This window comes from Nicotiana tabacum, chromosome 10, assembly GCF_000715075.1.
Source record: "Nicotiana tabacum cultivar K326 chromosome 10, ASM71507v2, whole genome shotgun sequence".
NCBI classification, from domain to species: domain Eukaryota; kingdom Viridiplantae; phylum Streptophyta; class Magnoliopsida; order Solanales; family Solanaceae; genus Nicotiana; species Nicotiana tabacum.
The window spans coordinates 74,701,476-74,722,294 of NC_134089.1; the positions used below are offsets into that span (position 1 = coordinate 74,701,476).

The window sequence follows — 20,819 nt, forward strand, 5'->3', positions numbered from 1 at the left end:
AATGTGCAGGGGGATCTACCAGGAATCTAAACCGTAGTCCCAAAGTAAACAGACAAGGGGGAGCTACCGAAATCCCATATCTGTAGTCCCAAAATAAATACACAGCATCAGCAGGAAGATAAACAGAAATAGAAAAATTCATATTAAGGCAATAAGTGATTCTAGCCTAGCATGCTACACATAATTCAAGTAAGGCGGTTAAATCAAATGAAACAATTAAGTCACTTAGACATGCTTTCTTAAGCTAACAACAGACTTAATAGTGCAAGTAATAGAAACAGGAAATGAAACATATTAGTAAGTACTTAAAGAAAACCGAATTTTCAACAATTAGCACAAGTACGCACTCGTCACCTCACGTACAAGGCATTTCAATTACCAAATATACCAATCTCAAGGGGAAGGTCCCCCACACAATGTTAGACAAACCACTTACCTTGAACCAGCTCAAAATCAACCCAACACCACGTCTTTGTCACGAGTGCTCGACTCCAAATTGCCCAAATCTATCCAATTCAATTACATAATGTAAATAACACTTCAAGTAACTGATTATACAATTAAAGTCTAAGCTAATGCATAAAATTATGTAAAATGACCAAAACTCCCCTCGAGTCCACGTCTCTGAATCAGTGAAATTTACATTTTCAGAAACCTCGTACTCTCACAAGTCTATACATAACAAGAACACTGAAATCGGAGTCCAAATGTCCCCTCAAATCCTCAATTTAAGGCCTCTCAAACTCAAGCCCTAATTACCCATTTCCCCAAAATTTTCACCACTAATTTGGTTTTTAATCACATAAAAACGAGTTATGAAGTCAAGGACGTTACGTCCAAGTAATTCCCCATTGTTTTCCTAAAAAGTATCTCTCAAAAGCTTTAAACCCGGATGAAAATGGTAAAAGAATCCCTCAAATATGCGAAGGCAACTATTTATATGTTCTGCCCAGTGATTTCCGCAGTTGCGGAGATGCAGTCCCGCTTTTATGGACACAACGTCGCATCTGCGACTTTCATTAAAATGCCAGTTTTCGTATTTGCAGACCTCTAATCGCAGGAGCGATTCCACTTCTGCGAGCCCTTTACCGCATCTGCGGTTCCTTAGGAATTGACACAAAGCCGCTTCTGCGGCCCTTTAGCCGCTTCTACGGCGCCGCATCTGCGGTCCCAAACCGTAGATGCGAAAATACTAGAAGACCAGCTGCTGCAACAACTTCAACTCCAAAATTTCCTCTGTTAACCATCCGAATTCATCCCGAGGTACCCGAGACCTAAACCAAAGGCATCAACATATCCTAAAACCTTATTCAAACTTGTACAAATCTTCAAAACACCTCAAACAACATTAAAACAACCAAAATACATCGGATTCAAGCCTAAGTTTCTAAAATCTTCTGAATTCCACTTTCGATCAAAAACCCAACCAAAACACGTTCGAATGACCTGAAATTTTGCACACACATTCCAAATGACACAACAGAACTACTGCAACTCTCAGAATTCCATTCCAGCCCTCGGATCAAAATCTCACTATTGAACCGGAGACTTCCAAAATCCAACTTTCGGCATTTCAATCCTAAATTAGCTACGGACATCCAAAATACAATCCGAACATGCTCCTAACCCCGAAATCACCCAACGGAGCTAACGGAACCATCGAATTTCCGTTTTGAGGCCGTCTCCACACTGTTTTGACTACGGACACTTTTCCAACACTTAAGCTCTCATTTAGGGATTAAGTATTCCAAAACTCTCCGAAACTCAGAACCGAACATCCCGACAATTCAAAATAACAGAATAAACTTGGGGAAAACAGTTAATAGAGGATTGGGGCGTTAATTCTTAAAACGATTGGACGGGTCGTCACATCCTCCTACATTTAAACATTCGTTCGTCCTTGAACGAGCATAGAGACATACCTGAAGTAGTGAAAAGATGAGGGTAACGGTTGTGCATATCCTGCTCGGTCTCCCAGGTCGCCTCCTCGACCGGCTGGCCCCGTCATTGAACCTTCACTGATGCAATGTTCTTTGACCTCAGCTTTCTAACCTACCTATCCAATATTGTCACTGGCTCCTCAATATAAGATAGATCCTTGTCCAACTGGACTGAACTGAAATCTAACACGTGTGACGAGTCACCGTGATATCTCCGGAGCATCGAAACATGAAATACCAGGTGAACTCCTGCCAAGCTGGGAGGTAAGGCAAGTTCATAAGCAACCTCCCCAACACGCGTCAATATCTCAAAAGGGCCAATAAACTTCGGACTCAACTTCCCTTTCTTCCCGAATCACATTACGCCCTTCATAGGCGAAACCTGAAGCAGAACCCACTCTCCAACCATATAGGAAACATCACGAACCTTCCGGTCCGCGTAACTCTTCTGTCTGGACTGGGCTGTACGTAGCCTATCCTGAATCACCTTAACTTTCTCCAAAGCATCCTGAACTAAGTCTGTGCCCAATAGTCTAGCCTCACCCAACTCAAACTAACCCACCGGAGATCTACACCGCCTACCATATAAAGCCTCATACGATGTCATCTGAATGCTGGACTGGTAACTGTTGTTGTAAGCAAACTCCGCCAATGGCAAGAACTGATCCCAAGATCCTCCAAACTCAATCACACATGCACGGAGCATATCATCAAGAATCTAAATAGTGCGCTCGGACTGTCCGTTCATCTGGGGGTGAAATGTTGTACTCAACTCTACCCGAGTACACAACTCACGCTGAACGGCCCTCCAAAACCATGATGTGAACTGAGTACCTCTATCCGAAATGATAGAAATTGGAATACCATGCAGACGAACGATCTCCCGGATATAAATCTCCGCCAACCGCTCCGAAGAATAAGTAGTACACATAGGAATGAAATGAGCAGACTTGGTCAGCCGATCCACAATCACCCAAATAACATCAAACTTCTTCAAAGTCCGTGGGAGTTCAATTACAAAGTCCATGGTGATCCGCTCCCACTTCCACTCCAGAATCTCTATCTGCTCAAGCAACCCACCTGGCCTCTGGTGCTCATACTTCACCTGCTCACAGTTGAGGCACCGAGCTACAAATCCAACTATATCTTTTTTCATCCGCCTCCACTAATAGTGCTGCCTCAAATCCTGATACATCTTCGCGGCACCCGGATGAATGGAATACCGCGAGCTATGGGCCTCCTCTAGAATCAACTCTCGAAGCCCATCGACATTGGGTACACAAATCTGACCCTGCATCCTTAATACCCATCATCACCAATAGCCACATCCCTAGCATCACCGTGCTGAACCTTGTCCTTGAGGACAAGCAAATGAGGGTCATCATACTGCGGCTCCCTGATACGATCAAATAAGGAAGACCGAGAAACTACGCAAGCTAGAACCCGACTAGGCTCCGAAAGATCCAATCTCACAAACTGACTGGCTAAGGCCTGAATATCCATCGCCATAGGCCTATCTGATGCTGGTAAATAAGCCAAACTCCCCAAACTCTCTGCCCGCCGACTCAAAGCATCGGCCGCCATATTGGCCTTACCCAGGTGATACAAAATAGTGATATCATAGTACTTTAGCAACTCCAACCATCTCCTCCGGCGCAAATTTAAATCCTTTTGCTTGAACAAATACTGCAAGCTCCGATGGCCAGTATAAATATCACAGGGAACCCCGTATAAATAATGGCGCCAAATCTTTAGGGCATGAACAATGGTAGCCAATTCAAGGTCGTGAACAGGGTAATTCTTCTCATGTATCTTCAACTGTCTGGACATGTAGGCAATCACCCTACCGTCCTGCATCAACATCGCTCCGAGGCCAACCCTCGAGGCATCACAATAGACCGTATAAGACCCTGAACTTGTAGGTAGTATCACAATTGGGACTGTGGTCAAAGCTGTCTTGAGCCTCTGAAAGCTCGCCTTACACTCCCCCGTCCACTGAAACGGAGCACCCTCTAGGTAAACTTGGTCATAGGGGCTGCAATTGATGAAAACCCCTCCACAAAACGATGGTAGTAACCTACCAAACCAAGGAAACTGCTAATCTCTGTAGCTGAGAATGGTCTGGGCCAACTTTGCACGACCTCTATCTTCTTCGGATCCACCTGAATACCCTCACTCGATACCATGTGGCCTAAGAATGCCACTGAATCCAACCAAAACTCACATTTTGAGAACTTAGCATATAACTTTTTCCCTCTCAGAGTATGAAGCACAGTCTTCAAGTGCTGCTCATGATCTTCTCGACTCCGGGAATACACCAGAATATCATTAATAAAGACAATGACGAACGAGTCAAGATACGACCAGAACACACTATGCATCAAATGCATAAAGGCTGTCGGGGCATTGGTCAGCCCAAATGACATGACAAGGAACTCGTAATGACCATACCGAGTCCTGAAAGTAGTCTTCGGGATGTCTGGCTCCTGAATCTTCAACTGAAGGTAACCTGAGCGCAAATCAATCTTAAAAAACACTCATTCACCCTGAAGCTGGTCAAATAGATCATCGATATGAGGCAAAAGATAACGGTTCTTCACTGTAACCTTGTACAACTGCAGTAATCAATACACATATGTATAGAACCATCCTTTTTCTTCACAAACAAGACAGGAGCACCTCAAGATGAAACACTAGGCTGGATAAAACGCTTATCAAACAATTCCTGCAACTGATCCTTCAACTCCTTCAACTCAGGAGAAGCCATATGATACGGAGGAATAAAAATGGGCTGAGTGCCTGGCAATAGATCAATGCCAAAATCAATATCTCTATCAAGTGGCATGCTTGGAAGATCAGTTGGAAACACATCGGGAAAATCCCGTACTACTGAAACTGAATCAACTGAAGGGGTATCAATACTGACATCTCTCACATAAGCTAAATATGCGTCACACCCTTCTCAACCATACGCTGAACTCTAAGGAAAGAAATAACTCTACTGGGAGTGTAATCTAAAGTACCTCTCCACTCAACATGTGGTACACCTGGCATAACTAGCGTCACAATTTTGGCGTGACAATCAAGAATAACATAATGGGGCGACAACCAGTCTATGCCCAAGATAATATCAAAATCAACCATGCTAAGCAACGATAAATCAGCTCTGGTCTCAAAACCACTAAGAGCAACCAAACACGACCGATAGACGTGGTCCACAATAAGAGAATCTCCCACAAAAGTAGAAACATAAACAGGGGAACTCAAAGAATCCCGAGACACACCCAAATGTGGAGCAAAATAAGAAGACACATAAGAGTAAGTAGATCCTGGATCGAATAGAACCGATGCATCTCTATGGCAAACCAATATAATACTTGTGATGACAGAATCGGAGGCAACAGCCTCGGTACGGGCAGGAAGGGCATAATATCTGGTCTGGCCTCCCCCTCTAGGGCGACCTATACCTCCCCGACCTCCACCTCTAGCTGGCTGAGCAGGTGGGGTAGCAACTGGAGCTGTAATCATAGCCTAAGAACTATGCGGGGCACGATGTGGCTGAGAAATCTGTGGAGGTGCACTCTTACCAAGTCTAGGGCAATCCCTCACCACGTGGCGTGTGTCACCACACTCAAAACAAGCTTTGGGAGGATGTGGCGGCTGTGATTGGCTTGGGCCAGGTATGCTGGACTGGCCTCTCTTTCCTTATTTTCTTGTCTATATCTCATTACTTTTATACTTATTATCTCTCTCACATGCTATTTATCTTGTCATCTTACTTGCTATTTTACTTTTTATCTTGTCTCGTTATTTCTCATTACTTAATTGCACATACTAATGTGTAGATGTATTGTCTTAGCCTCGTTACTACCTCGTCGGGGTTAGGCTCGACACTTACAGAGTATATTGGATTGGTTGTACTCATACTATACTTCTACATTTATTGTGCAAGATTTTGGTGCTGGTTCTGGTAGTACCCAAAGAGCAGACTAGCTAGATGGTGGAGGCAACATGAGGTAGTGACGTACTCTCCTTCGTAGGTCTTGGAGTCTCCCGTCTGAGAGTCATATTACTGTTTATTTATTTCGAACAATGTACTATTTTCCATACTTTGTATATAGTTAAATCTGTAGACGCTCATGTACTTAGTAACTCCAGTTTCTGGGAGATGTTAGATGGTTGTGGGTTTTAGACATGATCTAATTCTTCTAAATTCTATCTTTCATTTATAATATCATGTCATTTGCGTTTTGCATTGCCTTTATTATTGTTATTTGTTGGCTTTCTTAGCAAGTGGCGATGTGCGCCATCACGATCCCTTTTGGTTGAAGATTTGGGTCGTGACACTAGCTTATAAAAAAGAGCTGGTGGCCATTTTGGATAGGCAGGTTCAGAAGTTGAGGCCAAAAGAGGTTGCATTAGTGAAGGTTCAGTGGAGAGGTCAACCGGTCGAGGAAGTGACTTGAGAGCCCGAGTATGATACGTGGATATGATATCCTTATTTTTTTGGTATTCTAGGTATGATTCTAAATCCGGTCGAGGATGAATGATTTTTTATGAGGGAAAGAATGTAACGACCCAGCTGGTCATTTTGTGCATTAGATCCCTGTTCCCCTATTTGATGCTCCCCGTATGCTTGTTCGATGTTTTATGATTTATGAGGATAGTTGATTTGGTTTTAGAAGGTTTTAGAGTGAATTGGAACATTTACTTTCATTTTTGGAAGCTTAAGTTGAAAGAGTTGACCAAGGTTTGACTTTTGAGTAAACAACATCGCATTGGTAATTTAATAGTTCCAATAGGTTCGTATGGTGATTTTGGACTTGAGTGTATGTTTGGATTTGGATGTTTCTAGAGGATTTTATCTCTATTTGCTGAAAGTTGACAATTTGAAGAATTTAAGAGTTCGTAGGTTTGACCGAACGTTGATTTTGATGTTATCAGACTTTGATTATTATTTTAGACTTGGAATAGATCCGTGTTGTTGTAGGGAGCTTGTAAGGAATAGAAAAATGACGGACTCTATTGATCAGACTCGTTAGTTCCGTAGCTCTGGGAGAAAGTTCTATAATTCAATTAAAGATAGATAGAAGGGAGAATGCCGCTTTAGAAAAGATACAATAGTTTCCGACTCTCCCATAATTGACCCCTAAGATCGGGGGAATTGGTCGATCACCTCTAGGCTGAATTTCTAGTGAAAAGCACGTAATTTCACTCATAAGTAGGTTCACATCATGCTCTAAGTTTCATTTTCCATCGAGAGGTTATGATACTGGTAAAGAATCTTATTCTTCTCCGTGGGTTATGAAATAATTCAATAACTCCGGCTCCCTCACTACATTCAAAGTTTGGTTGAGATCCGAAGCGGTTAGGCATGAATCAAACGCATGGTTGGAAGTTTGAGAGTTTATGAATTTAAGAGAAGTTCAACATGTGATTTGATCTTTGATTCTTGGATGTGATGTTTTTGTGTGTGTTTGAAGGCTTTGAGAAGGTCCGAGTAGTATTTATAAACTTGTTGGTATGATTGGATGGGGTCCTGAAAGGCTTGGCGAGTTTTGCACGACCCCGAGCATGTTTGTGATGGCTAAATTTTGCTGGTATCTGGTGTTCATCGCGTTTGCGAGGGGAGTCTCGCATTTGCGATAAAGAATTTGGGTTGGGGTTGTTTGTTATTCGTAAAGGGTAAAATAAGTAAAATGAAGAGTTTAAAATTGAATTATTTTTAAATTTAAAAATGTGTCTTTATTTTAGAACAAACTAAAAATTAAAGTAGCTCGTCTAATTTGAAACAGAGGCAATACTATTTAAATGTACACCTATTTAGAAATAAAAATAATATAATATGAAATAAATATTATATGCAGGTTAGATTTTTAGAAGTAATAGTCCTATTTGCTGCAATAATGTTTGCCGAAACGCCCCCCACCCAACCCACCTACCCCAAATGAATCACTCTGCTGAAGGCTACTATTATCTTGTACCAACCATCTCTCCACCTTAAACCTTCAATTTCAACAGGTAGGGGAGCAAAAAACCTTCCAGATTCTTCGACTCATCTTTTTCTATCTATATATTTATCCATTTCATCAAATCTTTCTCACTCAAAACCTCTTTCTTTGTCAATTTTCAATGGCTTGCAGTGCTACGTCCACTTCTCTTCTTTCTTCAAACCCTACCCCCAAATTCTTTGCTTTCAACCCTTCACCTTCTCACTCAACCATTGTTCCTTCATCTTTCAATGGACTCCGTAACTGTAAGCCTTTAGTTTCTCGTGTCCCATGTTCAGTTTCTTCTCGTGTTTCTCACTCCAAATCATCCCGCTCCTTCGTCGTTCGCGCCTCTGTAAGCTACATTTTCGCCCCTTTTCCCTTCTTTTCTTGCATTCTTTTAAAATGCTTTTGTATTGCGTTGTGATAAATGTTGAGTGGAATTTGTATGCTTTTGTATATTTGAATGTGGAGTTTGGTTCTGGAAATTTCAACTGTTGTTTGTTGCTAATAAATATAATCATAAGCAAAAGGCGTAGTTCTTAAAAGACCGAAGTTGAGAGTAGATAAAAATGCAGATCTTGTGTGATCTTAGTTCAGTTAAACAAATAAGATACATTATAAATTTTCTGTTAAGATTGCAGGGGAGATTCTGTTGAGGAAACCAGCATCATGAAAAGATGCTCATTGATATCAGCTTCAAAAGGAATTAGATGCCTTCTAAGTTTTCGAAACACATTATTTGAATAAAGCTATAAAGAGGTATACTATACTTGAAAATGTACCTTTAAGGTATGACTGACAATGCAATTCACAAATAATATGTCAACTCAATATTGACCAGATGCCATTTCATCTTCATGGCATCTTGTGAGTGTTTGAAACATGCCATGTCCATTAGTAATTTAGTATTTGACGAATCATTGCCCATGTAAGATGTTACTAACTACTGAGGGGAAATGTACTTGCATCAGTGTTCCCTTTCTGCTATAACAGTTAACAAAGTTATCTTTTTTACTCAATAGTGACCCCGGCATTACTTAACGTAGAATGAAGCTGAAGAATTGAGGGTAATAGTGAAGATTATTCTTATAATTGTAAGAACTTTTAATGACAACAAAGAATCGAAGTTGTTGTAAACTTGTTGAGTTTACTGCTTGACTTCTGAGACCGACAAATTATCATCTTTAACATCCCAAAGCATTGTTTAAGTGAAAATGATTTAGTTCTATGTGCAATTGATATTTACATTGCTTTTGTTTATGGCTTAATTTTATGACTATGAAGAGTATTCATTGCACTAGTGTTTTTGGACTTTGAAAAAGATGAAGCCAGTGCTCGACTAATATTTCGGACAGCCTAGATTAGATGGATTAGTATATCTTTCTGGTGGTATCTGAATGAATTTGCATTAGTGATGATGTTTCAAGATCTTAAAAGCTTCATATGTGAGTGTGTATACTTTTATATAAAAAATATATAGATAAATTACATTAGAAGACCAAGGTAAATAAACATATATTCCCGTTTCCTATTTGAGGTTGTTGAATTCCCATCCTCCCTACAATTTACTTTTTGCTCTACTTTATATAAGAGGTGTTTTGTCCTTGTATCTGGATTGTGATTGATCTCTCTAATGTCATTTCTTGTCGCTTCTCCTAACAGAGTGAAGTTCCGCTTGTTGGAAATAAAGCACCAGACTTTGAGGCTGAGGCTGTTTTCGATCAAGAATTCATCAAGGTATTGTATTGGCGAACAATGTTCAATGAATTGGCAATATTAATTGTTAGTCTGAGATCCTCTGCGTGTGTGTGTGTGTGTCTGTTTCCCTTTTCTGCTGATCAAAAAAGAAAATCTTTCTCTTCTCTTTTCGACTTTCTCCCTTTTTGTTGATTATAAGGATCTGCCATTTCTTTCATTAAAAAAGCACAAAAAAAGAGAAGAAAAGAAAAACAATCTGAGATGTCAGTGGCTTGCTGCAAGAGTTTGAATCTTTTTGCTAGGAGATCGTCGAACAATACCTTATTCTTTTGGTTGACAAAAGAGTAAAGTTCACTTCATGAAGGCATGTTACTTGTTGGCTAACCTTTTTGAATCCCAATTAGACAAGAAAGTGGGACATGGAAGGAACAGAATGCAGTAGAACTTCACCATACAAATTTTTCCTCGTTCGTTTTATGTTACATCAAATTTTGTCACAATTTTGTCCTAGAACTACTTTTCACTTATTTCCCCCTTTAATAATCTCAAGGCTTAGCTTTACACATCCAGTCATTATGGATGGGTTTCTTGGCTTTTATAATTGAACAATGTTTTATCTGCAGGTTAAACTTTCTGAGTACTTTGGGAAGAAATACGTGATTCTCTTTTTCTACCCACTAGACTTCACATTTGTTTGCCCGACAGGTTAGCTTGTATCCTAAAGTCACTCAGCTGCTACTTTCACTTTCTTATAATGAATTTGAACTGATTGCTGTTGTTTCTTAATGTATTTTTTCGCTATTATCTATTCCTGCTACTGTAGAGATCACTGCTTTCAGTGATCGTTATGAAGAATTTCAGAAGGTGAACACAGAAATATTGGGTGTCTCCGTAGACAGTGTGGTAGGTCTTTCTTTCCTTCAAAAATTTCTTCTAAAATAATTGGTTGATTACTTTTTGTTTTGTGCATATGATATGTTTGCACCAATGTGATATAGTAGTGTAAATGTCACTTTCAATAGAATACCTTTTGACGAGTTAGGATACCTAAATGGTCTGTGCCTTGTCAGATTGTGCTGCTGCTCTTCTACAGCCCGTTTACCTTATTAGAAAAGGCCCTTTTCAATTGTTTTGAACTTTATTCTATGTGGTCTTAGATGAAGAAGTGGCAGAGGAACTAGCTTTAGAAATTATTGAAGTATACAGAAATAGTTGGAGAAAAAGTTGAATAATAGTGAATTGGAAGAGGACAAGCGAAATGCCAACTGAAGACATTACAAAAGAACTTGTAGTTAAAAATAAATATTATTTTAAGTAAGGAAGAGAATACCTAAGATAGGAAGTTGACGACAATGAGAGACTATGAAATGTGATTTTGATCTTGGCATAGCTATCTATGCTACACCGTTGACAAGACATAAGCAATCTAGAGAATAAGTACAGATGTCCATGGCTTTGGTCTAGTGATTAGAGCGTGGCACGTGATATGTGGATTAGGCACATGTCACGAGTTTGAACCGTGCTGTACACAAAAGCCTGGTACTTAAGTTGAGAAGGGTCGAGGGGAACATTTACTCACTGATATTTGAACCGTGCGCCAACTGGCTTTCGGGGATTTTTTGGTTAACCAGAAAATAAGGAAGAATAAATATATCTAAAGTAAATTTACTGAGAAAGACTAATAGCATTTACTTGTAGATCAAGATATCATGTATGCTTGAAAAATCGTTTCAGTACAAGGCAAGTAAATATCATTCAACTGTAATGGTCTTTGTCACAGGTCACGTTAGCATAATTTTTACCTAACATTGTTGATCTCATGTATTCTTGTAGTTTTCCCACCTTGCCTGGGTCCAAACTGATAGGAAGTCTGGTGGCCTTGGTGATCTGAACTATCCATTAATTTCGGATGTGACAAAGTCAATTTCAAAATCTTACAATGTACTGATACCGGATCAGGTATGATTGTTGTTGATTCCTATAGTGTAGCTTTTAAAATTGTCTTTGATATTGTTTTGGCAAATCCTTGTAATTATTCGTCTACGTTTTTGACCTGCTAGATATATGAGTGAAAAAAATTTAAGTTTGGGAATAGTGCCTTGGATGCAGTTATGCAGGGCTGCTGTTATTTTATAACATAAGCAATCAAGTCCACGTATGTGCCATCAAAATGGATCTATAATGGTAACATGCTTAAGGGTTTCGGAGTAGAATTTGAACTATGAAATCAAATTGTAGAGTTTCAGATTGTACTGTTATTACTTTTACTTAACTGCAACAAGTGATTTTTTGCTAGATGTATCAGTCAAATAGGCTTTAATCCCAAAGTAGTTGGAGTCAGCAATATGAACCTTTTATATTCATTCTGTTTTTTATTCCAATAGTGGTAAATGATGTGTCTTTTAAAGCAAATTAGGTTCTCTAGGTCTCACACTCATCCCTACACCAACGTACGTATCTCAAACACCTTACATAATGTAAGTGTAACAGCAACAATAGCTGAGCCTTAATCAAATGTTTTCTGCGATAATATCTTAAAACAACCAGTTATGAGATAGAGTGAGTTGTTGTGACTAAAGTGGCATCTGGCACTTGTTAGGGTTTAGGATAAGAATAAAGACTATTGCAGTAAGTGCTTTAGATTGGATTTGTGTGCACTTTTCTCCATTTCACTTAACTACAGCTTATGCCTTTTCTTGTTATTCTAACCTTATATTCTGTTAAACCTGATACCTTGAATTTCATGGCTGTCAGCAGTCTTTATGATTTATTCCGGCGCAGACCGGAAATTTGCTTCTATGCAGTTTTGCACCATCTTTCTTAAACATCAGATAATGACTTCTAAAGTTGCCTCTTTACTGAAGAGGCTTTCTGTAAAACAACTTTTACTATTGCTTTAAAATTGTTAGAAGTATGTTTGAAGTTGCTATTTGTGATGAGCATTGCTGATATCTTTCAGTAGATATTTTCTCTGAATCTTCCATATGGGTTCATCATTCCAAAATAAGCATGACAGCAAAGCCTTATTGGAATCAGCTCCCTGATGTTTCTTATGTTGTTTTAGGGAATTGCACTGAGAGGACTTTTTATCATTGACAAGGAAGGAGTTATCCAACACTCCACCATTAATAATCTTGCAATTGGCCGAAGTGTTGATGAAACATTGAGGACACTTCAGGTAATAGACGTATCTGGGCGCGAGTATTATACTATCATTAGACAATCTGCTGCTTAGAGTGATAATTAATTTGGTCTCGTGCGACAGGCATTGCAATATGTTCAGGAGAACCCAGATGAAGTATGCCCAGCTGGGTGGAAGCCTGGTGACAAGTCAATGAAGCCAGATCCTAAGGGCAGCAAAGAATACTTTGCATCCATATAAGGGGATGGGATGGTGCAATATCTCTGTTCATTTGTTGTTTAGAGAGGTTGTAGAGCTTCTGTAACTTTTTTTTTCGTGACTCGCTGCTTTGAGATTTGAGCATTTTTCCGAATAAATTGCACACCTGATGTATGCCCAAGTCATCCATATTTTCTGAACTTAAATCATAGATCAATGACACCATATTGAAGGACGGGTTAAGTATTATTCTCAGCCAGGAATGCGAACTTCTACTATCTATGAAGTTTCTAAATTCCATCCATTAATCTATGTCAATTACTGCCATAACAGAAGGGTCAAAGAAATCCATAACCTTAGGCTTTCTTCCTCAACATTTAAGATAAATCGGTCAAACCAAAACTTTTGTTTGATAAGTAGTTGGGGCTTAATCTTGAGTTTGAATTAATTAAATCCATATCCAATCATACTCTATGTGACGATCAGGTCGGTCGTCTTAAGAATTAACGCTCCGATCCCCTATTAACTGTTTTTTCCGTGTTTATTTTTACTATTTTGATTTGCCGGGGTGTTCGGTTTTGAATTTCGAAGCGTTCTTGGATACTTAGTCCCTAAATGAGACCTTAAGTGTTGGAAAATTGACCGTAGTCGGAACAGTGTGAAGATGACATCAAAATGAAATTTCGATGGTTTCGTTAACTTCGTTGAGTGATTTCGGGTTGAGGGGCGTAATCGGATGGTGTTTTGGAGGTCTGTAGCTAATTTAGGCTTGAAATGCCGAAAGGTTGAATTTTGAAGTTTGCGGTTCGATAGTGAGATTTTGATCCGAGGGTCTGAATGGAATTCCGGAAGTTGGAGTAGCTTCGTAGTGTTGAATGTGACGTGTGTGCAAAATTTTAGGTTATTCGAACGAGGTTTGTTAGACTTTTTGATCGAAAACATATTTTTAGAGTTTTGGAATTTTTAGGCTTGAATCCGTGGTTGATTCGTCGTTTCAATGTTGTTTTAGGTGTTTTAAGGATTGATATAAGTTTGTACAGTGGTTTGGAGTTGCAGCTTCAGCTGGTTTTCTGTCATAACCGCATCTGCGAGTTTGGAAGCGGCATTTGGCATCGCAAAAGCGGAAATGGGGAGGTTCAGCAGGAGCCGCAGAAGCGCTAGAATTTTCGCAGGAGCGGTACTGCATCTACGGATGGGGAGTCGGGCATGACTAATTAGAGGCCTTTGAGTGATGATTTGAGGGACCAATTAAGGTCCGATTTTGGTACTTTTGGTATGACTGAACTTGTGAGGGCGTAAGGATTCTTGAAATGTAAATTTTACCTGATTCCGAGACGTGGGCCCGAGGGGCGTTTTGGTTATTTGACCTAATTTCGCATATTCGTTTAGAATTTCTTTATAGAATCAGTTACTTGAAGTGTTATTTACATTATGAAATTTAATTGAATAGATTTGGACCATTTGGAGTCGAGTACTCGTGGCAAGAGCGTAGTTTCAGATTGATTTGAGCTGGTTCGAGGTAAGTGGTTTGCCTAACCTTGTGTGGGTGACCTTCCCCTTAGGATTTGATATATTTGAAAATTGAAATGCGTTGTACGTGAGGTGACGAGTGCGTACTTGAGCTAATTGTTGAAAATTCGGTTTTCTTTAAGTAATTTTAATTGTGTTCCTTTTTCCTGTTTCATTTTACTTGCAATTTAAACCTGCTGCTAGCTTAGAAAAATTATGTCTAATTGACTTAACTGTTTATTTGATTAAACTGCCTTAATTGAATTATGTGAAGCATGCTAAATTAGAATTACCTGTTTTATTTGGTACGAAATTGAGTTTAATTGAATATTCTTATGTTGCTGCTGTGTGTTTTACTTTGGGACTACGGGACGACATCCCCGGGAGATCCCCTGTACGTATTTATGATTTGAACTGAGGTGCGGGATACCAAGAGATCCCTGACACGTATATTGATGATACCAAGAGATCCTCGGGATACCAAGAGATCCCTAGCATATATTGAGGATACCAAGAGATCCCTGGCACGTATTTTTGAGGATACCAAGAGATCCCTAGCATATATTGAGGATACCAAGAGATTCTCGGGATACCAAGAGATCCTTGGGATACCAAGAGATCCCCGACATATATATTGAGGATACTGAGAGATCCCCGGTTATCATCCTTGTTATGAGTAGTATTTCCTTGTGATGGTCTTTATCTCTGTTTCAATTACTGTATTCCTTATTATCCTGTATTAAGTTCTTACTGTAGATTCTCAATTGTAATGCTTATCTTATTCTGTCATCTCTATATTTATTTAATCTCAGTAGGGCCCTGACCTTCCTCTTCACTATCCGACCGAGGTTAGGCTTGGCACTTACTGAGTACCGCTGTGGTGCACTCATTCCCTTTATACGCATGTTTTTCATGTGCAGATCCAGGTACTGCGACTCAGTCCTATCACTCTTAAGGCGAGGCGACTGCTCCAAAGACTTCGAGATATATCTGTTGCGTTCGTAGACCGAGGAGTCCCTTTCCATTCTATCTTGTAGTGATAGCCCTTCCATCTTTTCTGTTGATGTAGACATTCCGGAGTTTGAGCATTTTATTATATTCATAGCTTGTGGTTCATGGGTTTTCGGGTTTTGGGACAACTGTATTAGTTTATGAGAGTTGGTACTGTGTATGCCGAGTGACACTTTTAAACGCTGTTATATCACTCTATTTCTGTTTTAAATTATTTTTATTCCGCAATTTAAGCTTACCTAGTAGTAGAGACTAGATGCCGTCACGATGGTTCACGGAGGGCGAACCGGGGTTGTGACACTCTACTCATTTTATATTATTAGTGGTATCACGCGCACTTGCGTTTCCCCGAGGAAGTAACAAGTTCTTCACGGTCTTGGTATGTGCATATAAATTTTTGAATAGTGAAAATCACTTGGGAAATTTGCATAAAAACAACCAAGTTCAAGAATAATAGTCAATAAAGGTAACATGAATATATTTTCCAAGGCCTCACATCATGTTGAACAAGTTCAAAGGGTAACTTCGCATGATTTGTAGACTCAGCTCCAGAAAGAGTTACACTGTAGTTGCCAAAGCTGGCACGACGAGTGAAGTGATTGCCTAGAAAAGGATCACGGGATCATCTACAAAAGATTAAAAAGGCCTGGATGTCCAACACAACTGTAAACAAGTAAAAGAGGCTCAGCAACTATACAGTGGAAGAAGCACCAGACGGATACCATATACCTTCAAATGCCCTTTCCTCCTGTACCTCAATTCTGCATCATAATAGATTTGTCACTAAAACTTATGGAAGAATCAAATGTTTATGTACATTTGCTAATAGAAATAAGATGTAAAGTGCATTCGGGAAAACATTATACAAAGGCAAGAGTTAACCATACCAACCAGAAACGCCCATGTTGCTCAGTCTAATCCACTTATAATTCGAGCGCTCCGATATTCTCCTTATGTGATGTCGAAAATATAGAATAGCTTGAATATCAGAACGAGTGATTGTGACATAGTTCAAGAAATCAACTGATCTCTTATATCTCTCGGGTCAATAAGAGACTCCCCTTTCATGAGAGGACCAAACAAACACATTAAAATTTAGTTCACTTTGTTAGAGAGAAGATATTCTCAAACGACATCGTTACAAAAATAGTAAAGTAAAATAACTTGCAGACATATTCAGCAATCCCTGTTAGGTTCTCGAACTAGCAACCAATGTGACAAGCTTGTCACATATGAAAAGTATGTATCAACTTGAAGAGATGTGTTAGATAGCTAAGTTTAGTTTCTTAGAGGATTAAAGTGTGTACACGAAAGTCGTAACCACATGGTACAAGTATAAAGATATACATCTAAAGTTTGTATGCTATAGGAGGAAGATATTTGTCTCAATCTTCTCTCTGGATTCTCTAATTTCTGATAGACATGCTCTAAAACAAGAAATAATGCACAATTATTTGGACTGGGTCTCCCTAATTGATAAACAATATTCCATAATCAAATTCAGTAATTACATCCATTAATTACAGAATATTTACAAATTTTATTGGATGAGTGTTACCGCATTCTCCGTACTATAGGTATTCAGGATCGAGCGGGGTTTCTTTCACTACTTTTCAGCTTCGAGGAGCCGCCTATGAGTGGTGGCACACCTCTGAGTTAGACAGTTCGGATGAGGCTGCTTCACTGACTTGGACTCAGTTTTCAGATCTGTTCCTGAGAGAGTATGTTCCTCAGAGCCTTAGGGACGCATAGCGCACAGAGTTTGAGCATTTGCGCCAGGGTGCTATGACTGTCTCAGAGTATGCTGTTCGTTACACTAGTTTGGCTAGACATGCCCCAGCCTTGGTTTCTACTGTCCGCGAGAGGGTTTGTCGGTTTATTGAGGGCCTTATTCCCAGCATCAGGTCTAGCATGGATCGTGAGTTGGAGATGGATATTTCTTATCAGCAGGTGGTAAGCATTGCTAGGAGGACTGAGGGTATGCATGCTAGGGATAGAGAGGAGAGGGAGGCCAAGAAGTCTCGAGAGTCGGGCCATTTCTCTGTTGGCCGTGCCCCTACTGCAGGTCATCATGGTAGGGGTTATATGAGTCGCCCTGTTCATTCAGTCCTTCCAGCAGCCAGTGGTATTCCAGCTCCTCCTGGGCCTCAGGAGCCTTATTATCGACCTCCGGTATCTAGCGCGCCTCCTGCGCGGGGTGCTTTTAGAGGTCAGTCCAGAAGACCTGGCCCGAGCCAGTCACAACCACCACGTCCTCCCAGGGCTTGTTTCGAGTGTGGTGACACACGCCATGTGGTGAGGGATTGCCCTAGACTTGGGAGGAGTGCACCTCCACAGACTTCTCAGCCACAACGTGCCCCGCAGAGTTCTCAAGCTATGATTACAGCTCCAGTTGCTACCCCACCTGCTCAATCAGCTAAAGGTGGAGGTCGGGGAGGTAGAGGTCGCCCTAGAGGGGGAGGCCATGCCCGATACTATGCCCTTCATGCTCGTACCGAGGCTGTTGCCTTCGATTCTGTCATCACAGGTATTATACTGGTTTGTCACAGAGATGCATCAGTTCTATTCGATCCAGGCTCCACTTACTCTTATGTGTCTTCTTATTTTTCTCGCATTTGAGAGTTACCGCATTCTCCGTACCATGGGTATATTAGGATCGAGCGGGGTTTCCTTCACTACCTTCCAGCTTCGAAGAGCCGCCTATGAGTGGTGGCGCACCTATGAGTTAGACAGTCCGGATGAGGCTGCTTCACTGACTTGGACTCAATTTTCAGATCTGTTCCTGAGAGAGTATGTTTCTCAGAGCCTCAGGGACAGATGGCGCGCAGAGTTCGAGCATTTGCGCTAGGGTGCTATAACTATCTCAGAGTATGCTGTCCGTTACACTAGTTTGGCTAGACATGCACCAGCCTTGGTTTCTGCTGTTCGCGAGAGGGTTCGCCGGTTTATTGAGGGGCTTATTTCTAGCATCAGGTCTAGCATGACTCGTGAGTTGGAGATGGATATTTCTTATCAGCATGTGGTGAGCATTGCTAGGAGGATTGAGGGTATGCATGCTAAGGAAAGAGAGGAGAGGAAGGCCAAGAGGTCTCGAGAGTCGGACCATTATTCTGGTGCCCATACCCCAGCTGTAGGTCATCATGGTAGGGTTTATATGAGTCGTCCTATTCATTCAGCTCTTCCAGCAACCAGTAGTGCTCCAGCTCCTCCTAGGCCTCAGGAGCCTTATTATGCACCTCCGATTTCTAGCGCGCCTCCTGCGCGGGGTGCTTTCAGAGGTCAGTCCAGCAGACCTGGCCCGAGCTAGTCACAACCACCACATCCTCCCAGAGCTTGTTTTGAGTTGGTGACACACGTCATATGGTGAAGGATTGCCCCAGACTTGGGAGGGATGTACCTCTACAGACTTCTCAGCCACAATGTGCCCCGCAGAGTTCTCAGGCTATGGTTACATCTCCGGTTTCTACCCCACCTGCTCAGCCAGCTAAAAGTGGAGGTCGGGGAGGTAAAGGTCGCCCTAGAGGGGGAGGCCAGGCCATATACTATGCCCTTACTACCCGTACCGAGGTTGTTGCCTCCGATTCTATCATCACAGGTATTATACTGGTTTGTCACAGAGATGCATCGGTTCTATTCGATCCAGGCTCCACTTATTCTTATGTGTCTTCTTATTTTCCTCAACATTTAGGTGTATCTTGGGATTCTTTGAGTTCTCCTGTTTATGTTTCTACTCCTGTGAGAGATTCTCTTGTTGTTGACCGCGTTTATCTGTCGTGTTTGGTTGCTCTTAGTAGTTTTGATACCGGAGCCGATTTATTGTTGCTCAGCATGGTAGATTTCGACGTTATCTTCGGCATGGCCTGGTTGTCGCCCCATTCTGCTATTCTTGATTGTCATGCAAAAACCGTGATGCTGGCTATGCTAGGAATACCGCGTGCTGAGTGGAGGGGTACTTTAGATCACACTCCCAGTAGAGTTATTTCTTTTCTTAAAGCTCAGCGTCTGGTTGAGATAGGGTGTGATGTGTATTTAGCTTATGTGAGAGATGTTAGTGTTGATACCCCTTCAGTTGATTCAGTCCCAGTGGTACAGGATTTTCCCGATGTGTTTCTAGCTTATCTTCCGGGCAGGCTGCCTGATAGAGATATTGATTTCGGCATTGATCTGTTGCCGGGCACTCAGCTTATTTCTATTACTCTGTATCGTATGGCTCCTCCTGAGTTGAAGGAGTTGAAAGATCAGTTACATAAATTGCTTGATAAGAGTTTTATTTGTCTCAGTGTATCACTTTGGGGTGCTCCTGTCTTGTTTGTGAAGAAAAAGGATGGTTCTATGTGTATGTGTATTGATTATCGCCAGTTGAACAAAGTTACAGTGAAGAACCGTTATCCTTTGCCTCGTATTGATGATCCGTTTGACCAACTTCAGGGCGCACAAGTATTTTCTAAGATTGACTTGCGCTCAGATTACCATCAGTTGAAGATTCGGGAGCCAGATATCCCGAAGACTGCTTTCAGGACTCGGTATGGTCATTACGAGTTCCTTGTTATGTCATTTAGGTAGACCAATGCTCCAACAGCCTTTATGCATTTGATGCATAGTGTGTTCTGACCGTATCTTGACTCGTTCGTCATTATCTTTATTGATAATATTCTGGTGTATTCCCGAAGTCGGGAAGATCATGAGCAACACCTGAGGACAGTGCTTCAGACCTTGAGAGAAAAGAAGTTGTATTCTAAGTTCTCGAAATGTGAGTTTTGGTTGGATTCCGTGGCATTCTTAGGCAACGTGGTGTCGAGTGAGGGTATTCAGGTGGATCCGAAGAAATTAAAGGGAGTGTAGAGTTGGACCAGACCATCTTCAGCTATAGAGATCCATAGTTTCCTTGGCTTGGGGGTTTACTATCGCCGTTTTATAGAGGGGTTTACATCAATTGCAGCCCCTATGACCAGACTGACACAGAAGGGTGCTCCGTTCCAGTGGACGAAAGAGTGTGAGGCGGGCTTTCAGAAGCTTAAGACAGCTTTGACTACATCCCCAATTTTGATACTGCCTACAGGTTCGGGGTCTTATACTGTCTATTGTGATGCCTCGAGGATTGGCCTCAGAGCGGTGTTGATGCAGGACGGTAGGGTGATTGCCTACGCGTCTAGACAGTTGAAAGTACATGAGAAGAATTATCGGTCAACGACCTTGAGTTAGCTGCCATTGTTCATGCCCTGAAGATCTGGCGTCATTATTTGTACGGTGTGCCTTGTGAGATTTATACTGATCATTGGAGCTTGCAACACCTATTCAAGCAAAATGATCTAAATTTGTGCCAGAGGA

General features: G+C 41.0%; 1 protein-coding gene across 1 annotated transcript; it reads left to right on the top strand.

The window, feature by feature from the left end:
* The first annotated feature begins 7,864 nt into the window (after positions 1 to 7,864).
* LOC107787989 (2-Cys peroxiredoxin BAS1, chloroplastic) lies at positions 7,865 to 13,206 on the top strand. Its single transcript, XM_016609623.2, has 7 exons — positions 7,865 to 8,285; positions 9,596 to 9,670; positions 10,255 to 10,336; positions 10,455 to 10,534; positions 11,465 to 11,590; positions 12,696 to 12,809; positions 12,897 to 13,206. The coding sequence occupies exons 1-7, from the start codon at positions 8,073 to 8,075 to the stop codon at positions 13,011 to 13,013; spliced, it is 807 nt and encodes a 268-aa protein (XP_016465109.1). The 5' UTR covers positions 7,865 to 8,072; the 3' UTR covers positions 13,014 to 13,206.
* The last annotated feature ends 7,613 nt before the right edge of the window (positions 13,207 to 20,819 follow it).

Coding starts and splice junctions, on each gene's coding strand:
- LOC107787989 (XM_016609623.2), top strand. CDS start 8,073: ATGGCTTGCAGTGCTACGTCCACTTCTCTTCTTTCTTCAAACCCTACC. Junction 9,671..10,254: donor TCGATCAAGAATTCATCAAG/GTATTGTATTGG, acceptor TTTTATCTGCAG/GTTAAACTTTCTGAGTACTT. Junction 12,810..12,896: donor AAACATTGAGGACACTTCAG/GTAATAGACGTA, acceptor CTCGTGCGACAG/GCATTGCAATATGTTCAGGA.